Raw genomic sequence first — 14,467 nt, 5'->3', positions numbered from 1 at the left:
ACACATGTGAAAGTTTACATTTCACATGAAAGTTTACATTTCACATGTACGTTTTCTCAAGCCATACTGTTTATAGTGTATGTTGTATTTCTCAGCACCAAATTGCATTTGGTTCCCTGTACATACAGTGCAAGTGCACCTTTTGATTGACCTTCATTCTAATTCAAACAAGAGCTCAGCTTATCTTTAAATCACCAACATTGAAAACACACTTATCCTCTGTGACAGGCATCAGACATGATGTGGTCAAGTATGTTTAGTTTGTCGCATTGTTCATTAAAAACATAATTAACTGCATGTAATCCCTGCACCATACCTGCCAAACACGCACAGATAAGGAGAAATCTTACATCCTCTACCTGATAACATACACAGTCTTTTTTTTGGATCAACTGTTTTGGGAATTAAATTATTGTAAGTCCTTTTACGTTGAAGACTTAAACACTGAGCCTATATGCAAAATATCAACATGTACTGCGCTGAAAATTCCTCCTTATCACACTCTCCAGTGTGAAGATGATTGCTTATTATACTGTTCAGACGCTAACTTATTGATGGCCAACATGAAAGACATGCTGTTATCTGGAATTAACTGACTTATCTTCCAAGCTCTGTTGTGGTGAGGTATGATAGATTTAAGACTTTGCAAGGCCTGATATTAAAGAATTGTTCATGACACAGTCTGAATGGGAATCATGCTAACAATTTAGAGGGGCACAGTTTAATAACTTCATGGCAGTGCCTGCTGAATCAACTGAGAGTGTGAAAAGGTTGTTCCTCTCCCTTCTCACAAGGCCCTGGTTCCCAACATTACTGGTATTTTTGTCATTTTTACACAAATAATGGAATACAGGTTTCAGCTATCGTTTTTATCGGTCTTACAGTGAATAAAATAGTTAAAGCAGCAATTCTGTGAGGTTAACACAACATTCATAAACAAATATAAATTCAACATAGTTTTTTCATTACTTCTGTTACTTCAAGCATTTAAGGTGACTTCCTATCTAATATGCTTATCCATATATGATTGATGTTAACACAACTCTTACTTCATAAGATAAACATTCAATATGACTATTGTTTGATAATAAAAGAAGACTTCAAACTGAAACCCTTCAAACAATATATCTTCAAACATTGTATCTATATCATTCCTACTACTACAGAAAATTCTCTCTTTCCATACACTCTTTTGATACAACTACTTATCTAATTTAATTACTAAAATATGACTGTCTGAGGTTGATAGATCAAAAATCAAATACTTGGGTGATTTTAATATACATATACATGTTTAACAAACATTCATTAACTCTTAACATAAGGGAATTTAACTCTTGAGGGCAGTATTGTTACATGTAGTAAAAACGTAATAAAATCAAAGTTTAAACTTAGTAGATAGTCACACAACTATGAAAGTTATACCATTCTTCTTGTATTTACATGACAAATAACATTACATAACTTGCATAATGATTAGACATTTAATATACATGAATTTCAGGTTTGGCACAGATTTGCAGGGAGGCTTCACAAAAAGTCCTCAAGAATGTTAGTTAGAGTTGGTCTGGTGAGATAAGAGAGTCTGTGTTCCATGTAAGGTGGGAGTTGTTTGGTCTTTCTTTGGTCCACGTGGCCTTAGGATCAGTTTTATGCTTTTAGTTCAGGCCATAATTCTTGGATGTTTGGTCAGAAATGGTCTCTTATGGGGTCTTTTTAAGTCTGTTGAGACTCATTGATCAACACCCACTTAGAAGGTTACAAAGGTCAGTTCTGCAGGCTGGGGGTCCACTCTTACCAACTTTGGAATTTGGAAAGTCTGTCTCTTCTTCTTAGGAATCAAAGATTAGTTAACACAGTTAAAGAACAAGCAGTTGTCCTCCTACAATACCAAGCACCTTAATTTAGATAAAGCTATTTGATATGTTTTCAAAGTTATTATTAAAGATGAATTATGAGTTTTTACGGGGATTCTGGTTTCATAGTGACTCTAGGTTAAATATGTCTCGATGTATGATACAATAATACCTCAAAGCAGAAAAGCTCACCTTGAAACACTGAATTGTGTTTCCCTCATGTGACTTGTACTATCCTAATTTCCTTGTGCAGTAGGTGAGACATCCATCAGCATTTGGTAGCTGTCAGTATAACATCAGCCTCAAAAAAAAGAAAACAATATAATATCCTACCTCAGATCTTTCAGCCCATTATAGGCTCGTTAGTGTACACACATATGAGGACTGGGTGGTCTGCTCATCAGTTTCCTGCCCTCACATGGAAACCTGCCATCTGGCCTGCTGCTGGCTTCATTAACAACAGGTGGATGTCTGAGCACATACGTCCACACCAGGGAGGCACACTGACATCACCCTGTCAGTGTTATTTACCAGCGAAATGTAAAAGGTTGGTCCCTGATCTAGTTAACGTGATAGATGTGAAGGATGGAACATCAGGTCAGTTGGTCAATCAGTGTCAACGAACTACTGCAAGGTGTAAGGACATGATCTATTGCGGTGCTAGACTGGCTTTTAGACTCTTAAAATGTGTTATAATTGTAGAGAAGACCACTTAAATCGAATCTGAGGCAACTGACCAAGGACTGTCAAGGTCAAGTATCAGGGCACAGATCAAAAATCTGTTTATCCATAAAATCCAACTTTCAAACAGAATTTAACCAACATTTATTTATTTAAAGAGTCATATATGTACAGTAATTCCATTCAGCTTTACTCCAAATTGCTCTTCAAGTGTGTCTGATAATGCACACTACATCTCATGATGCTGCACAGAAGTGCTGGGCGGATGCATAAACTGTTGTCCATTAGGAGACAGTTCCAACATGTGACGTTGACTAAAAAGAACAAATTGTCACATCATTCTAATATCTTTCACATACACCACACTGATGGTGTATGTGAAAGATATTAACAATCAGCTATGTGTCAAATAATATTGAAAATGAATGCAGGTCATTTTTGAATATGTTGTGCATCAGAGGGTTAAGAGTAAAGGAAAAATAATCAGTAAGAACCTGGATGTCATGTGACAACACAATGATTATACTGTAACATAAGAGAAACTGAACTGTAAATAAAATGTAGATGCCAGTGTTCTTGACAATGGAATTCACTGTCTGCAGTTCTTCATGTCAAAATTACGGAAGCGTAATGTATTCACTTGAGAGAAAAAAAAATTGCCCTGCTCTGAATTAATGTAATAATTATCTCAGACATTCTGAGAAAAGTTTTCATGGAAAAAAAAATTCATCTCTGTTTTTCTGAATTTTCTGCATGCTGAAATGTGGAGAAAACCCTGGAACACTGGAAACAGTTCAGCTCACTGTAAACAGTAACTTTACTGCCTGTAATACATCCATGGCCTGTATAATAGTATAGAGGCCATGGATGTATTGTATTGTATACAATATATTGTATATTGTTATGTGCAGCACGATACCCCCCCCCCCCCCCCCCCCCCCCCCCCCACTGTTAAGTTCCACTCTGTTATATTAAAATACAAATACAAGTTTTGAGCAGCAGAAATATGCCTCTCGGCTCAAAACATGCAGGGCTGAAGTAGTGGCAGCCCACAGGACCTACAGGACGGACCCAAAACTTTGGCACCACACTCACAGCTGACATGAACACAAACAAGACCCAGGAAGTTTTCTGTGATTCATAGAGAACCTCTTTGGCCCTTGGCCCCCCTACTTCCAATGCCAATGATCCTAGCTGACCTGCTTTCTGCTTCATGACTGTATGTTGTCTGTTGTTACTGAACTTTCACAGATAATGATGAGTTGTAGTGGATTTTGGAGACAAGGAAGCAACAAGTTCATTTGTCATGTAATTTCTGTTTTTAATAATTTTATCACTTGCGTGCATAATGCATATTTTGTGTTCTTCTATCTGCCACTTCAGAATAAAATTGCCTGATTAAAATGTTAGGACAATCAGTGGATGCAATCTACAGCATGAATTAAGTTTTTTTCAAAATTTTGAAAGATAGTAATAATTAGATATAGATAATTAGATAACTTGTTTTAATTTCCATGGGTACACAACAACCTGAGGTATATATAGTAACTATTATTTGAAACAAATACACTTTAATTTTGCAGTAAAATCATACAATGTAAAAAGTAGCTCATGTTACCCCGTTCTTCCCTACATGTTAATGCAGCCCCACCGTACACAAACTGACTGATGACAAAATCCACTCATTCATTGTCTATGGGGAGCGACTAGTTCAAGTGAAGTTTATAGGGAGTCCCTCTTCCATCACTGCAGTTTACTGAACCAGGAAGCATGCATCAGTCATGTGACCATAACAAATCCTCTCCACTATGGTCAGTACTTCTGTTGATATTTTCAATATAAAACGCTTTGTAAAGCACTATGAAATAAATTAACGAACGAACTGGTTGTGTGCTGCCCTTGTTTAACTTTTTTACTAAAGCAGTTGAATATATATGGTTGTACATTTATTTTGATAATATTTTATCATTCTTTCTGTCATAAAACCGAACAGACGTGCTGTTTTTTTCTGGTGACGGTAACATTATATCCACAGTTCTGTCTTCCGCTCGGGCTAGCTAACTGTAACTAGCTTAACGAAGGTCTCCAGCACAGCCACAGACTCACGTTAGCAGGTCAAAGTCCAACACAGAGGACTCAAACCAGAATGCCTCCGCTCAAGTTCTGTGCGAATATTTCCTGGCTGTTCACGGAGCTTCCAGACTTCAGCCAGAGAATATACGCGGCTGCCTCGGCCGGCTTTCAGGCTGTGGAGGCCGCCTGGCTGTATGACTCGGACCTGCAGGAGCTCCAGAAAGTCCGGGAGGCTACAGGAGTGGAGGTGGTCCTCATCAATACCCCGCCTGGTACGTGACCTGTCCGCCTGTGTGTCTGCCTGTCTGTCAGTCTGTCAGTCTGTGTGTGTCTACCTGCCTGCCAGCCTGTCTGTCTGTACTGGCATGAGGACAGATCAGTCAGCAGCTGTTCGTTTCAACCAGACACCTCTAATATTAAAACTGTTAATGATAATTATTAGGGGATGGTGATGGTAATGTGTGCGTGTGCGTGCGTGCGTGCGTGTGTGTGTGTGTGTGTGTTGCAGGAGATTTGAAGGCAGGTGATCTTGGTCTTGGTGCAGTTCCTGGAAGACAGACGGAGTTCAAACAGGGTCTGGAACTGGCTTTGAAGTATGCAAAAGCTTTGGACTGCAAAAGGTGAGGCACATGCAAACAACCACACACACACACACACACACACACACACACACACACACAGAGTAAAGATAGCAGCAGATAACATTCTCACTGTCTGGCCTCTAACTCCCCACACTAAAAGCTAAAGTGCGGAGTCTGACAAATGTACCTGTGCATACTAAAGGCAAGTTATAACTTTAAACAACAAGGCAATTCAGAGTGCTTTGCATAACACATAAAAAGACATTAAGACAAAGTATAAAAGAAACACAGGATGAGAGAGTCGGAGAAGACACAAAGTTTGTGGGAGTTTGCTCCAGGTATGTGGTGCATAGAAACTGAATGCTTGGAACAGTAACCTCATGAAGTCCACTTTCTTGTTGACTATCGACAACGACCTTAACATGCTGCAGTTGTCTGATCAACTATTAAGAGAGACCTGTAAAAACTGTATTACTATTATTGCTATTTTTAAAGATTATCAATAGATAAAATGACTAATGTGAAAGGTGTCAGTCGTAGCAACCAACCCACAGAGAAAACTCATCAGCTCTGCAGTATTCCTCGGCTCTACTGAGCTTTTTAGTGTATTTCAGCTCATTGTTTTGTTTTCTTGGCCTGCAAATTTACTTTTGATTCAGTCTCACAGCTCTCATCAACCTGGTTTCCAGTAGCAGCAGGCAGCAGTGTTCAATGAAAAAGCTCTGTTGAACCCACTGTACACTACCTGCTCAGCACCAAACAGCAGACAGACACAGTTAGAGACTAGCTGGTGAACATGTCATGTTATGTTATCTCCATTAATATAGTAACAAAAGAAGAGGCTTGGGAAGAGACTGAGCCCCCATTAAAATGTGTGGCAGTGATGCGATCTTTATTGTCTACCAAAGCAGCCACTGTAAAGCTGTTAGTGCATGCTTGTCAAGTGAAATGTATTTCCAGGGGATGAGAGTTCAGCTGTGGGTTTAGATTGTTGGTCAGAAATGCAGAGCCTCACAGTGATGACCAGTAGAAGACTATGGTTGTACTGGTCAGCAAATTAAAATCCCCATGATGCACACATAGAAACAGACTCAGAAAACAAAACAAACATTACTGTGCTAAAATTAAAATGTATATACCAGTGAAAGCATACTGTACCTCAGTAAAGTGATGTTTATAAGCCCCTATATGTTGAATTTGTATGTAATTGTGTGTGTTACATGTTATGTTACATGACGTGTCATCCTTTTCATATTCCATCACCAGGATCCACTTGATGGCTGGTAGGATTCCTGTGGGCTCACACAGAGCGGCCATTGCCAAGGAAATGGAGACCATCTTTGTGCAGAACCTAAGCTATGCTGCTGGCATCCTCTCAAAGGTAGGTGATGTTTTCTGACCCACATGCCACTCCAACCAACTCAGCAGCACATGGGTAGTGTAGTTTCACATGTAGTGAAACTGGTTTGTCACAGCAACAGGCAGACATATACTGAGATACTGCAAAGAAAATAGTACAATCTACATAAATCTGAATGGAGATGATTTAAATATGATTCAAACTGATATTTACAAGGGTAGAATGAGAAATATGAAAGCAGGTATGTTCAGAGCCTGGAAAGTGTCAGGGGAAAAAACGAATCCATGAGCATCATTCTGCTTTCAAATTATTTAATTGGTCTCATGAATTAATCATTTGTGCATATTAAGCAATCATTGCAATATTCTAAGATATGTTTAAAGGGGACCTATTACACTTTTCCTTATTTTCAGACATATATAAACTTAGCACAAAAAACAAGGAAATTTGTGTTTGGTAGATTATTTCTTTGTTGTAACAATGCCTCTTGGCAATAAATCTTATACCGTTGTAAAGCCTGTTTATTTCCCCTTTAAATGGTGCCACATTTGTAAGGAACATGCATTTTATGGGATGAGCAGCAGAGCTGAGTATGTGGGTTGTGCCCATGAAAAATTTGCCAAATCTTCTCTGCCAATGCCAAACAGCTTATTCTGCCATTGACTCTTGTTTGGTGTTTGGTAGATTGGATGATTGAAGTTTGAAGAAACAAGACATATTGGCAATTTAACAATTTATTCATTTAACAAACAGGAGCCTCAGTAGCGTGTGGAAGAACCATACACAGCCACAACAGCCTGGCACCTCCTCCTCATGCTGGTCACCAGCCTGGTCACACACACTGCTGTGGGATGGAATCCCATTCTCAACCAGCATTTGTCACAAGTCAGCCAACGTGGTGTGTTGGTCGCTCTGGCACGAAAAGCACGCCCAAGCTGATCCCACAAGTGTTCAATGGGGTTGAGGTCAGGACTGCTGGAAGGCCATTCCATCCTCTCCGCTCCCAAATTCTGGAGGTACTCTCTGGTAAACCCCACTCGGTGGGGGCGAGCGTTGTCATCTTGGAGGATAGAGTTCGGTCCCAGACTGTGGAGATATGGGATTGCCACTGGTTGCAGAATCTGGACTCACACTCGCTGAAAATAACGTTCCTCCACATGTTCAGGTTCCAGTGCATGTGTTGCTGACACCAGCGCAAACGGGCCTGACGGTGAAGGGCAGTCATGGCAGGCCTCCTGGCAGCCCTATGAGACCAGAGATTGGCTGCGTGCAGTCTGTTCCAGATTGTCTGGGCAGAAAGCGGTCGGCCATATCATCATGCAAACCTTGACTGCAAATCTGTAGAAGACAGCCTACGGTAACGGTACCTACGTGCTGACAGGGTGAGGAAACGGTCTTCTTGGGGTGTCGTCTTCTTGGGACGCCCACTTCGCGGCCTGTTTCTGACATCCCCCGTTATATGGAACTTGGCCTTCACTTTGGAGATGGTACTAGGGCTCACTCCAAATAATGCCACAACTTTTTTTGCGGAACACCAGCTTGAAATTGCCCTATTGCACGGGCCCTATCCAGATCAGTCAAACGTTTCATACACGGTCCGGCTGTATAGTAGGTTTTGACCTAATTTTGGCAAGGAGCAGCTCTTGAATGGAGTTTGAGGAATTTTTTTCCCTGTGACTAAATGACCAATGAAAACTCAGTCAACTTAGACTCTTCTCATCAACTAATGGTTGGTCAACTATTAGGGGGCAGTCCTAGTGAATAGAAAACCATGTATTAAAGCAAAGACACATCGTTAGTTCACGTCATCCATCTATAGCTCTGATTATTGAAAATGCAGCATGGTTTGTGTGTGCCATACATGTATCAAACAGAAAGTATGTTTTTCCCCTAAACTTAACTCATAAATGGCAATAAGGAAATGTATTCTGTGTCATTTCATGTTGTACTTGTTGGTTTGTAGTCATGGGTTGTGGCAGCAGTCACATTGTAAGAATTAAATAACATGTTGTTGTTTTGACTCTTCCTTTAAAGATAAACACTGGGATTGTTTAGGCATCTTTTAAAAGGGTACAATGTGTTAATAAAATAGTCATTTATGATTACATTTGTCTGCAGTGTAGTGTTACATGTTACATGTAGTTGCCCTGTATGTATAATGTGTCTCCGATTAGATCAGTTTAACCTTGATGTGTCAAAGTAATCCAGCACCAATTCTGTTCAAAAAGTCTTTCTAATGTAATCATGATCTTTTTTATGATGTTGTCACTGTTCCCCACAGGAAGGAATCACTGGTTTGATCGAACCAATCAACACGAGGATCACAGATCCCACATATTTTCTGGACTCACCTCATCAGGGTAAGACACAGAGTGCCGCTGAGCTGATGCTTCGCTACTGACACTCCTTTACAAGTATTTAAACACTCTGTCTTTTATGATCTATTATTGATGTGGCAGTGGTTTAGTGCACATGCAGCCAGTGTTTGATAAGGATGGAAAGTGCACAGTTACCTTTCACCTACACAGTTTGAGGTGTCAAATGTCAGGTTACATCAGTAAACACTGCTGCGTGGTGTTTGGACTGAGCTTCACTCACTGCTGTTTAGACAGTTTGGATTTCATGCGTCAGTTTTAGAGTTTGGACTTTTCTTCATGCTATATACCAACACATGACTTCAATCTGCTGTATCTCTGTAACAGTATGGATGTGACACCCTGCTCTGTTGTAGAACCAACCTGTGATTCATGATGTTAAGACTAGGGCAGCAACAAACAATTACCTTCATTATTGATTAATCTGAAGATTTTATTTTTTCTATTAATCAGTTGTTTGGTCTGTAAAACATTAGAAAACAATGAAAAATGCTCATCACAATATCCTAGAGCACAAGGTGATGTCATTAAATGTGTTGCTTTGTCCAACAAACTGTCCAAAACCCCAAAATATTTAATTCACTATATTAATAGTATAATTTAAGAGAAAGAAATGTAGAAAATTCTCACATTATGAGAACCTGGAACCATCAAATCTTTGGCATCTTTGATTAAAAGATGCCCCAAATTAAGAATCCAGGATCAATATTGTTGCTGATTAAGTTTTTTGACTGATAAATCAACTAATCGTTGCAACTATGGTTAAGACGGCAGGTTTCTTACATAAAATCTTGCTGAGTGCCAATTTAACAATCCCAACTATTGAAAAGCTAGAAGTGTGGATGAGATTGTCTTGAAGCTCTGAAAGAATTTTACCAATAATGCATGCATGTCATATATTCAGAGAATCAGTATTTTTCAAATTAATGTGTTAATAAATCAAATTAAAATGATAAAAAGTTATTATATAAGAACACATGCTATGACGTCATGGGAGTGGATAGTGTTTTATCTAGAGAGCAGTCTGTCTGTGTGTTGTGTGAGTTGTTTCTCAGCTGTTTGTGTTTTTTCATGTGTAGCGGCTGCAATACTGGAGAAGGTTGGAAAGCCAAACATCAAACTGCAGATGGTGGGTGCTTCAGAAAGTTTGTGTTTACTTGAAAATTGACAGAGCAACATGATGCGTTAACAGACATGTGAACTGTTTCAGGACGTCTTTCACTGGCAAATAATGGATGGGAACCTGACACAAAACATCCACAAGTATTTCCCACTGATTGGTGAGTAAGATCTGAGATATGATTCTCCATTTATGACTGGATGAATGGACTGACAAAACCCGCCCAGTAGAAACAGTGAATTTTTTTACGACTGAATACAGAATGTCGTTCACAACTGCCTGTGTGCCTTTGAGCCAGACACTGAGCTCCATCAGCCTCACTGACTCTCAGTAGAGGCCTGTGGTTGTACTGGGCACCTAACACTTTCAAACATCCCACAACACTGAGTGGAATATCCTGGTACTCTGAGAGAAAATCTGGAAATTCTACGAATGAGTCACTTCATGGAAACAGACAAATGTATTTTCAGACTTTTTTCACCAAAGCAAGAGTGAATACAGACTGGAAAATTACAACAAAGTCATTAGTCTCGTGCTGTTCCACAGCTTGTCAGAAACAGAAAGGATGAAAACTGAATGTGTGCAGATCTCACAGAGGACCAATGCAAACCACGGATGAGACAAATTCTTCTTGTGTTCTATTTCATTTCTAGAAGTGATCAATATATTTTTGCTTTTTGCCTTTTATGTTTCAAAAATGTAAGAAAGAATGGTCTTTATCAAGAAGCAAGTTCAACTTAGTCTGGCTTTCTTTGGGTTACCTGCTTCACTGAGCCTCCAGGATAACTGGTATCACAAAGCTGGGTATCAAGCAGCTCAGTCAACTCTTGGTTTTCCAGCCACAAGCATGTTCATGTGAAAAAGGCGGGGTTGTTAATTACGAGCAACATCATCAGAACCATGAATGAAGTACTTCATATAATACCTGTAGGAAAATTCTGTTTTAGTGACAGCAAAAAGTGATATTCAACAAAGTGAAATGTAAACAATATAATCATACAACAGAGTAAGAAGATGTAGAAACACTAGAAATCATTTCCAAATAGTAAAAGTAAGCTAAGTCTTAAAATACATGTAGGAATTATTATATATGACTTAATTACAGAGTGAGATTTTTTTTTGTTTGTTTTTAGTTGGATGAACATTTCTAAATATGTGATACACATAAAAAACACCTTAAAAGTAACGCCAGACTGTTTCTGCTACTGAAGCAAGTAGTTAATGACTGATGAGGTCTATCTGACCCAAATGTTATATTTATAATCATGGAGCCAATTAACAGTTTGTGGATTATTTTTCTAATAAAAGACAATCTTTTGTTTTTATTTCCACTTATCATCACACAGTTGTCTCATGTTATTCTGAGCTGCAGTGATGGAATCAGAGCGTAAAATCATCCACACTGTCATCTGTCACTCTGGAGATAAATAAACTTTGCACAATTAAAATGCAGCTAAAATCTTCATTATGTGTTTAGTGTCATAAATAGGGACGTCAACAGTTAGCTGTTAATTGGTTACAGTAGGTAACAGTTAAGCAGTTAACCAGTTAAGCATGTCGGGCTGCAGGTTAACACACATAGTGGGGTTGGGGACTGAACTAGTTGCTTCATCTTATTCACGTTATTCACGTTAGATCAATGAGTTCATAATTTCTCTATAATAAAAAAGTAACAATAAATTAAGTAAGCAGAGTAATAATAAAATAAGTTTTAAAAACACATTTACCGACCCAAGCGTCTCACACAGAGGCTCCGACACTGACAGGAGCGCCGATACAAAGAGGCATGACGGATCCATTTTACCAGCCTGCACGGCGGCTAGCACCTTGTTAGCATCGTTAGCATAGCCGTTCCGTGCGTAGCCCACAGACTGTTTAAAAATAAGATGTGGCTGCAGTGTCTCTGGTTTAACAGCACTGTGCTGGGCAGGTGATGGGTGTGTTTACTGTGTTTGTGTGCTCTGAAAGACGTCACGGCACGGATATAAAGTCACACAGCTGATGGACTGTCAGCCTAGCATGCTAATCCTACAGTCTATCTGTAATAATAATGTAGGTGTTACTTTTTTTATTTTTTTTTTTAACTTTTTTAATATACAGTAGGCTATATTGCTCTTTATTACTTGTCACATTATTGTAAACTCTGGACTTTTGTCCATGTAAGGTCATCCTGAATGATGACTCTTTCTAGTGATCTGATTGGTCAGTGGTTGGGGTGTTGGCAGGTTTTGATCCAGTCCTCTGAAGTTAACGTGCCCCGGAGCAGTTTAGCTGTTCAGCATAGGTTGCCATGGCAATTTATCCCCATTATAAGTGTCACCAGCTTTGTGATATCAGATAACCTGAGTTAAGCCCAAAGAGAGCCGACTAACCCACTAATCTCGCTTCATGGCACAGGCCCCTAGGTTCTGTAATCGGGGTAGGGGATTAGAGCAACTTGATTTCCTCAGGTAGATTTCTCCTGCAGAACACAGATTCCTCTGTCATGTATACATGTAACCAGGTTTGTAATCCTTTTACAAGTATGCATGTGCAGGACAGAAGACCGCAGATAGAAAAAGTAACAGCAGAACGGTTGGATGAAAGGAGAGATCATTGCATGGAGCAATGCATCCCTGTATTTAAAATAATCCCATCCAGAATCTGACTAAAGTCTGACTAAAACGTATGCAAATTTCCACTCCTGAACATTTCAGTATTTGTTAAAATCAGACTCTTCTGCGCTGTGAAGAAGAACTTGTCTCTATCTGTCTGCCTGTCTACAGTAACCAGGTTACTACAGTGCATGAGAACACCTTCTCTGATTACTGAAATAACCTTGTTTCTCTGAGTAGTTGAGTTGCTTAATTTATTTCTTCCTTAAAACAAATCCATATTTAGTTTGCAAGAAGCAATAGAAACAATCTGCTTGGTTTCATGTGAATGTCTCACACATAAATTGGGACTGAACTAAATACCGTACATTTAGTTATGGAAGTCATCCAGGATTTGGTGGAACCAGATTGTGTGTCTCAGATTGTGTGGGATATTAATGTGTGGACCTATAATGATGTGAGGCAGGGTGTTGACTGAACAGCATGCTCAGTCAAGGCTCCTAATAAAAATGGAAAAATAGCAGCGGGCATCAGTTTGAGGTGGAGTGTTGTGGTCTCTCTCAGGTCATGTTCAGATTGCTCAGGTTCCAGGCAGGAACGAGCCTGACAGTGAAGGAGAGATCAACTACAGCTACCTGTTCGACACTCTGGAGAAGCTCAGCTACCAGGGACACATTGGCTGTGAATACAAGCCACTAGGTGAGTGGTCTTTTTCTGTCCATTAACAACGGGACCTGTTTGGAAAAAATACATATTAATAATCCTCCCCTGTTTGCTCTAGGAGCCACAAATGAGAGTCTTGGCTGGCTTAAAAATTACTGGACACACAGCAAGTGAAGATCAGTCTACACTTCTGTGAAGTTTTTTTCTCTTTCCTTGGACTTGGAAAGATTCCAGTGGCCTTACATTTTCTTCCAAAGTGACATAAGCAGATGTATTTGTCAAAATTGTTTAACCTGTGCACAAGTTTGAAAATTGAGCTTTTTTCATGTATTTTTAAGCTTATTTCATGCTTGATGTTGTTGGTATGAAATAAAAAAATAAAATAATATACATTTTATCTTAAGGAGCAGAATGTCTGGTGCATCTTAAGTGCAGTCAACATTTCAGTGACAAGAGTTGAATCAACAAAAACGTTATATTAAGAGTCTCACATAGGACTTCTTGCAGGGCCGTTGATTGGATTACAGTACAGGTGTTCATGTTATTGTGTCCCTTCCAATTATTGTCAACCTGGGCTCATTCAGGCTCATTCAGCTGAAGGCATCCTGTTAATTGTCATTCAGGTGACTTGGTTCTTTGAACAAAGTCAAATGATTGATTTGTTTATCTTAGATGATAAACAATGATTATTATTTGGTTTTATCCAAGCTGCTACACTGAGGATTGCTGCCAAACTATATTTCATTGTGTATTAATACAATGATAATAAAGAATCTATCTAATCTATCTAATTTATACCAAGGGAAGTATCTTAGTTGATAAATGCTTATATTGATATTTATAAAAGAAAACCTGCTCAAATCCCTCAAAGCAAATTCAAAACACTCTTAAAACACAGTTTTTTCAGAGGTCAAGAGTTCAGTAATCAGTGATTAGATACATTTTATATAATCTATGAAACTGACTCAAACTTGTTCCAAGTGTTTACATCATAGATATAAATTATACATATGCAACCACATCTAATACATTTAAATATAGTTAAATGTATTAGATTATATTGTACTAGGTAATATATGAAATATACTGTTTTTATTTTACTACGTAGCCTATTTTATCATGTATACATAAAACTGTTAACTGTGAAAATTAAATTGTGATATT

At 38.8% G+C, this 14,467-nt stretch overlaps 1 protein-coding gene across 1 annotated transcript; it reads left to right on the top strand.

Annotated features, from left to right (window-relative positions):
• Window positions 1-4,419: 4,419 nt before the first annotated feature.
• Window positions 4,420-13,700, top strand: hyi (hydroxypyruvate isomerase). Its single transcript, XM_044361665.1, has 8 exons — window positions 4,420-4,882; window positions 5,119-5,230; window positions 6,458-6,572; window positions 8,833-8,911; window positions 10,006-10,055; window positions 10,137-10,206; window positions 13,205-13,339; window positions 13,422-13,700. Exons 1-8 carry the CDS (start codon window positions 4,684-4,686, stop codon window positions 13,475-13,477), a joined length of 816 nt encoding a protein of 271 aa, XP_044217600.1. The 5' UTR covers window positions 4,420-4,683; the 3' UTR covers window positions 13,478-13,700.
• The last annotated feature ends 767 nt before the right edge of the window (window positions 13,701-14,467 follow it).

This window comes from Thunnus albacares, chromosome 9 (genome assembly GCF_914725855.1).
Source record: "Thunnus albacares chromosome 9, fThuAlb1.1, whole genome shotgun sequence".
Lineage (NCBI taxonomy): Eukaryota > Metazoa > Chordata > Actinopteri > Scombriformes > Scombridae > Thunnus > Thunnus albacares.
This window is presented reverse-complemented; position numbering and strand designations above follow the sequence as displayed.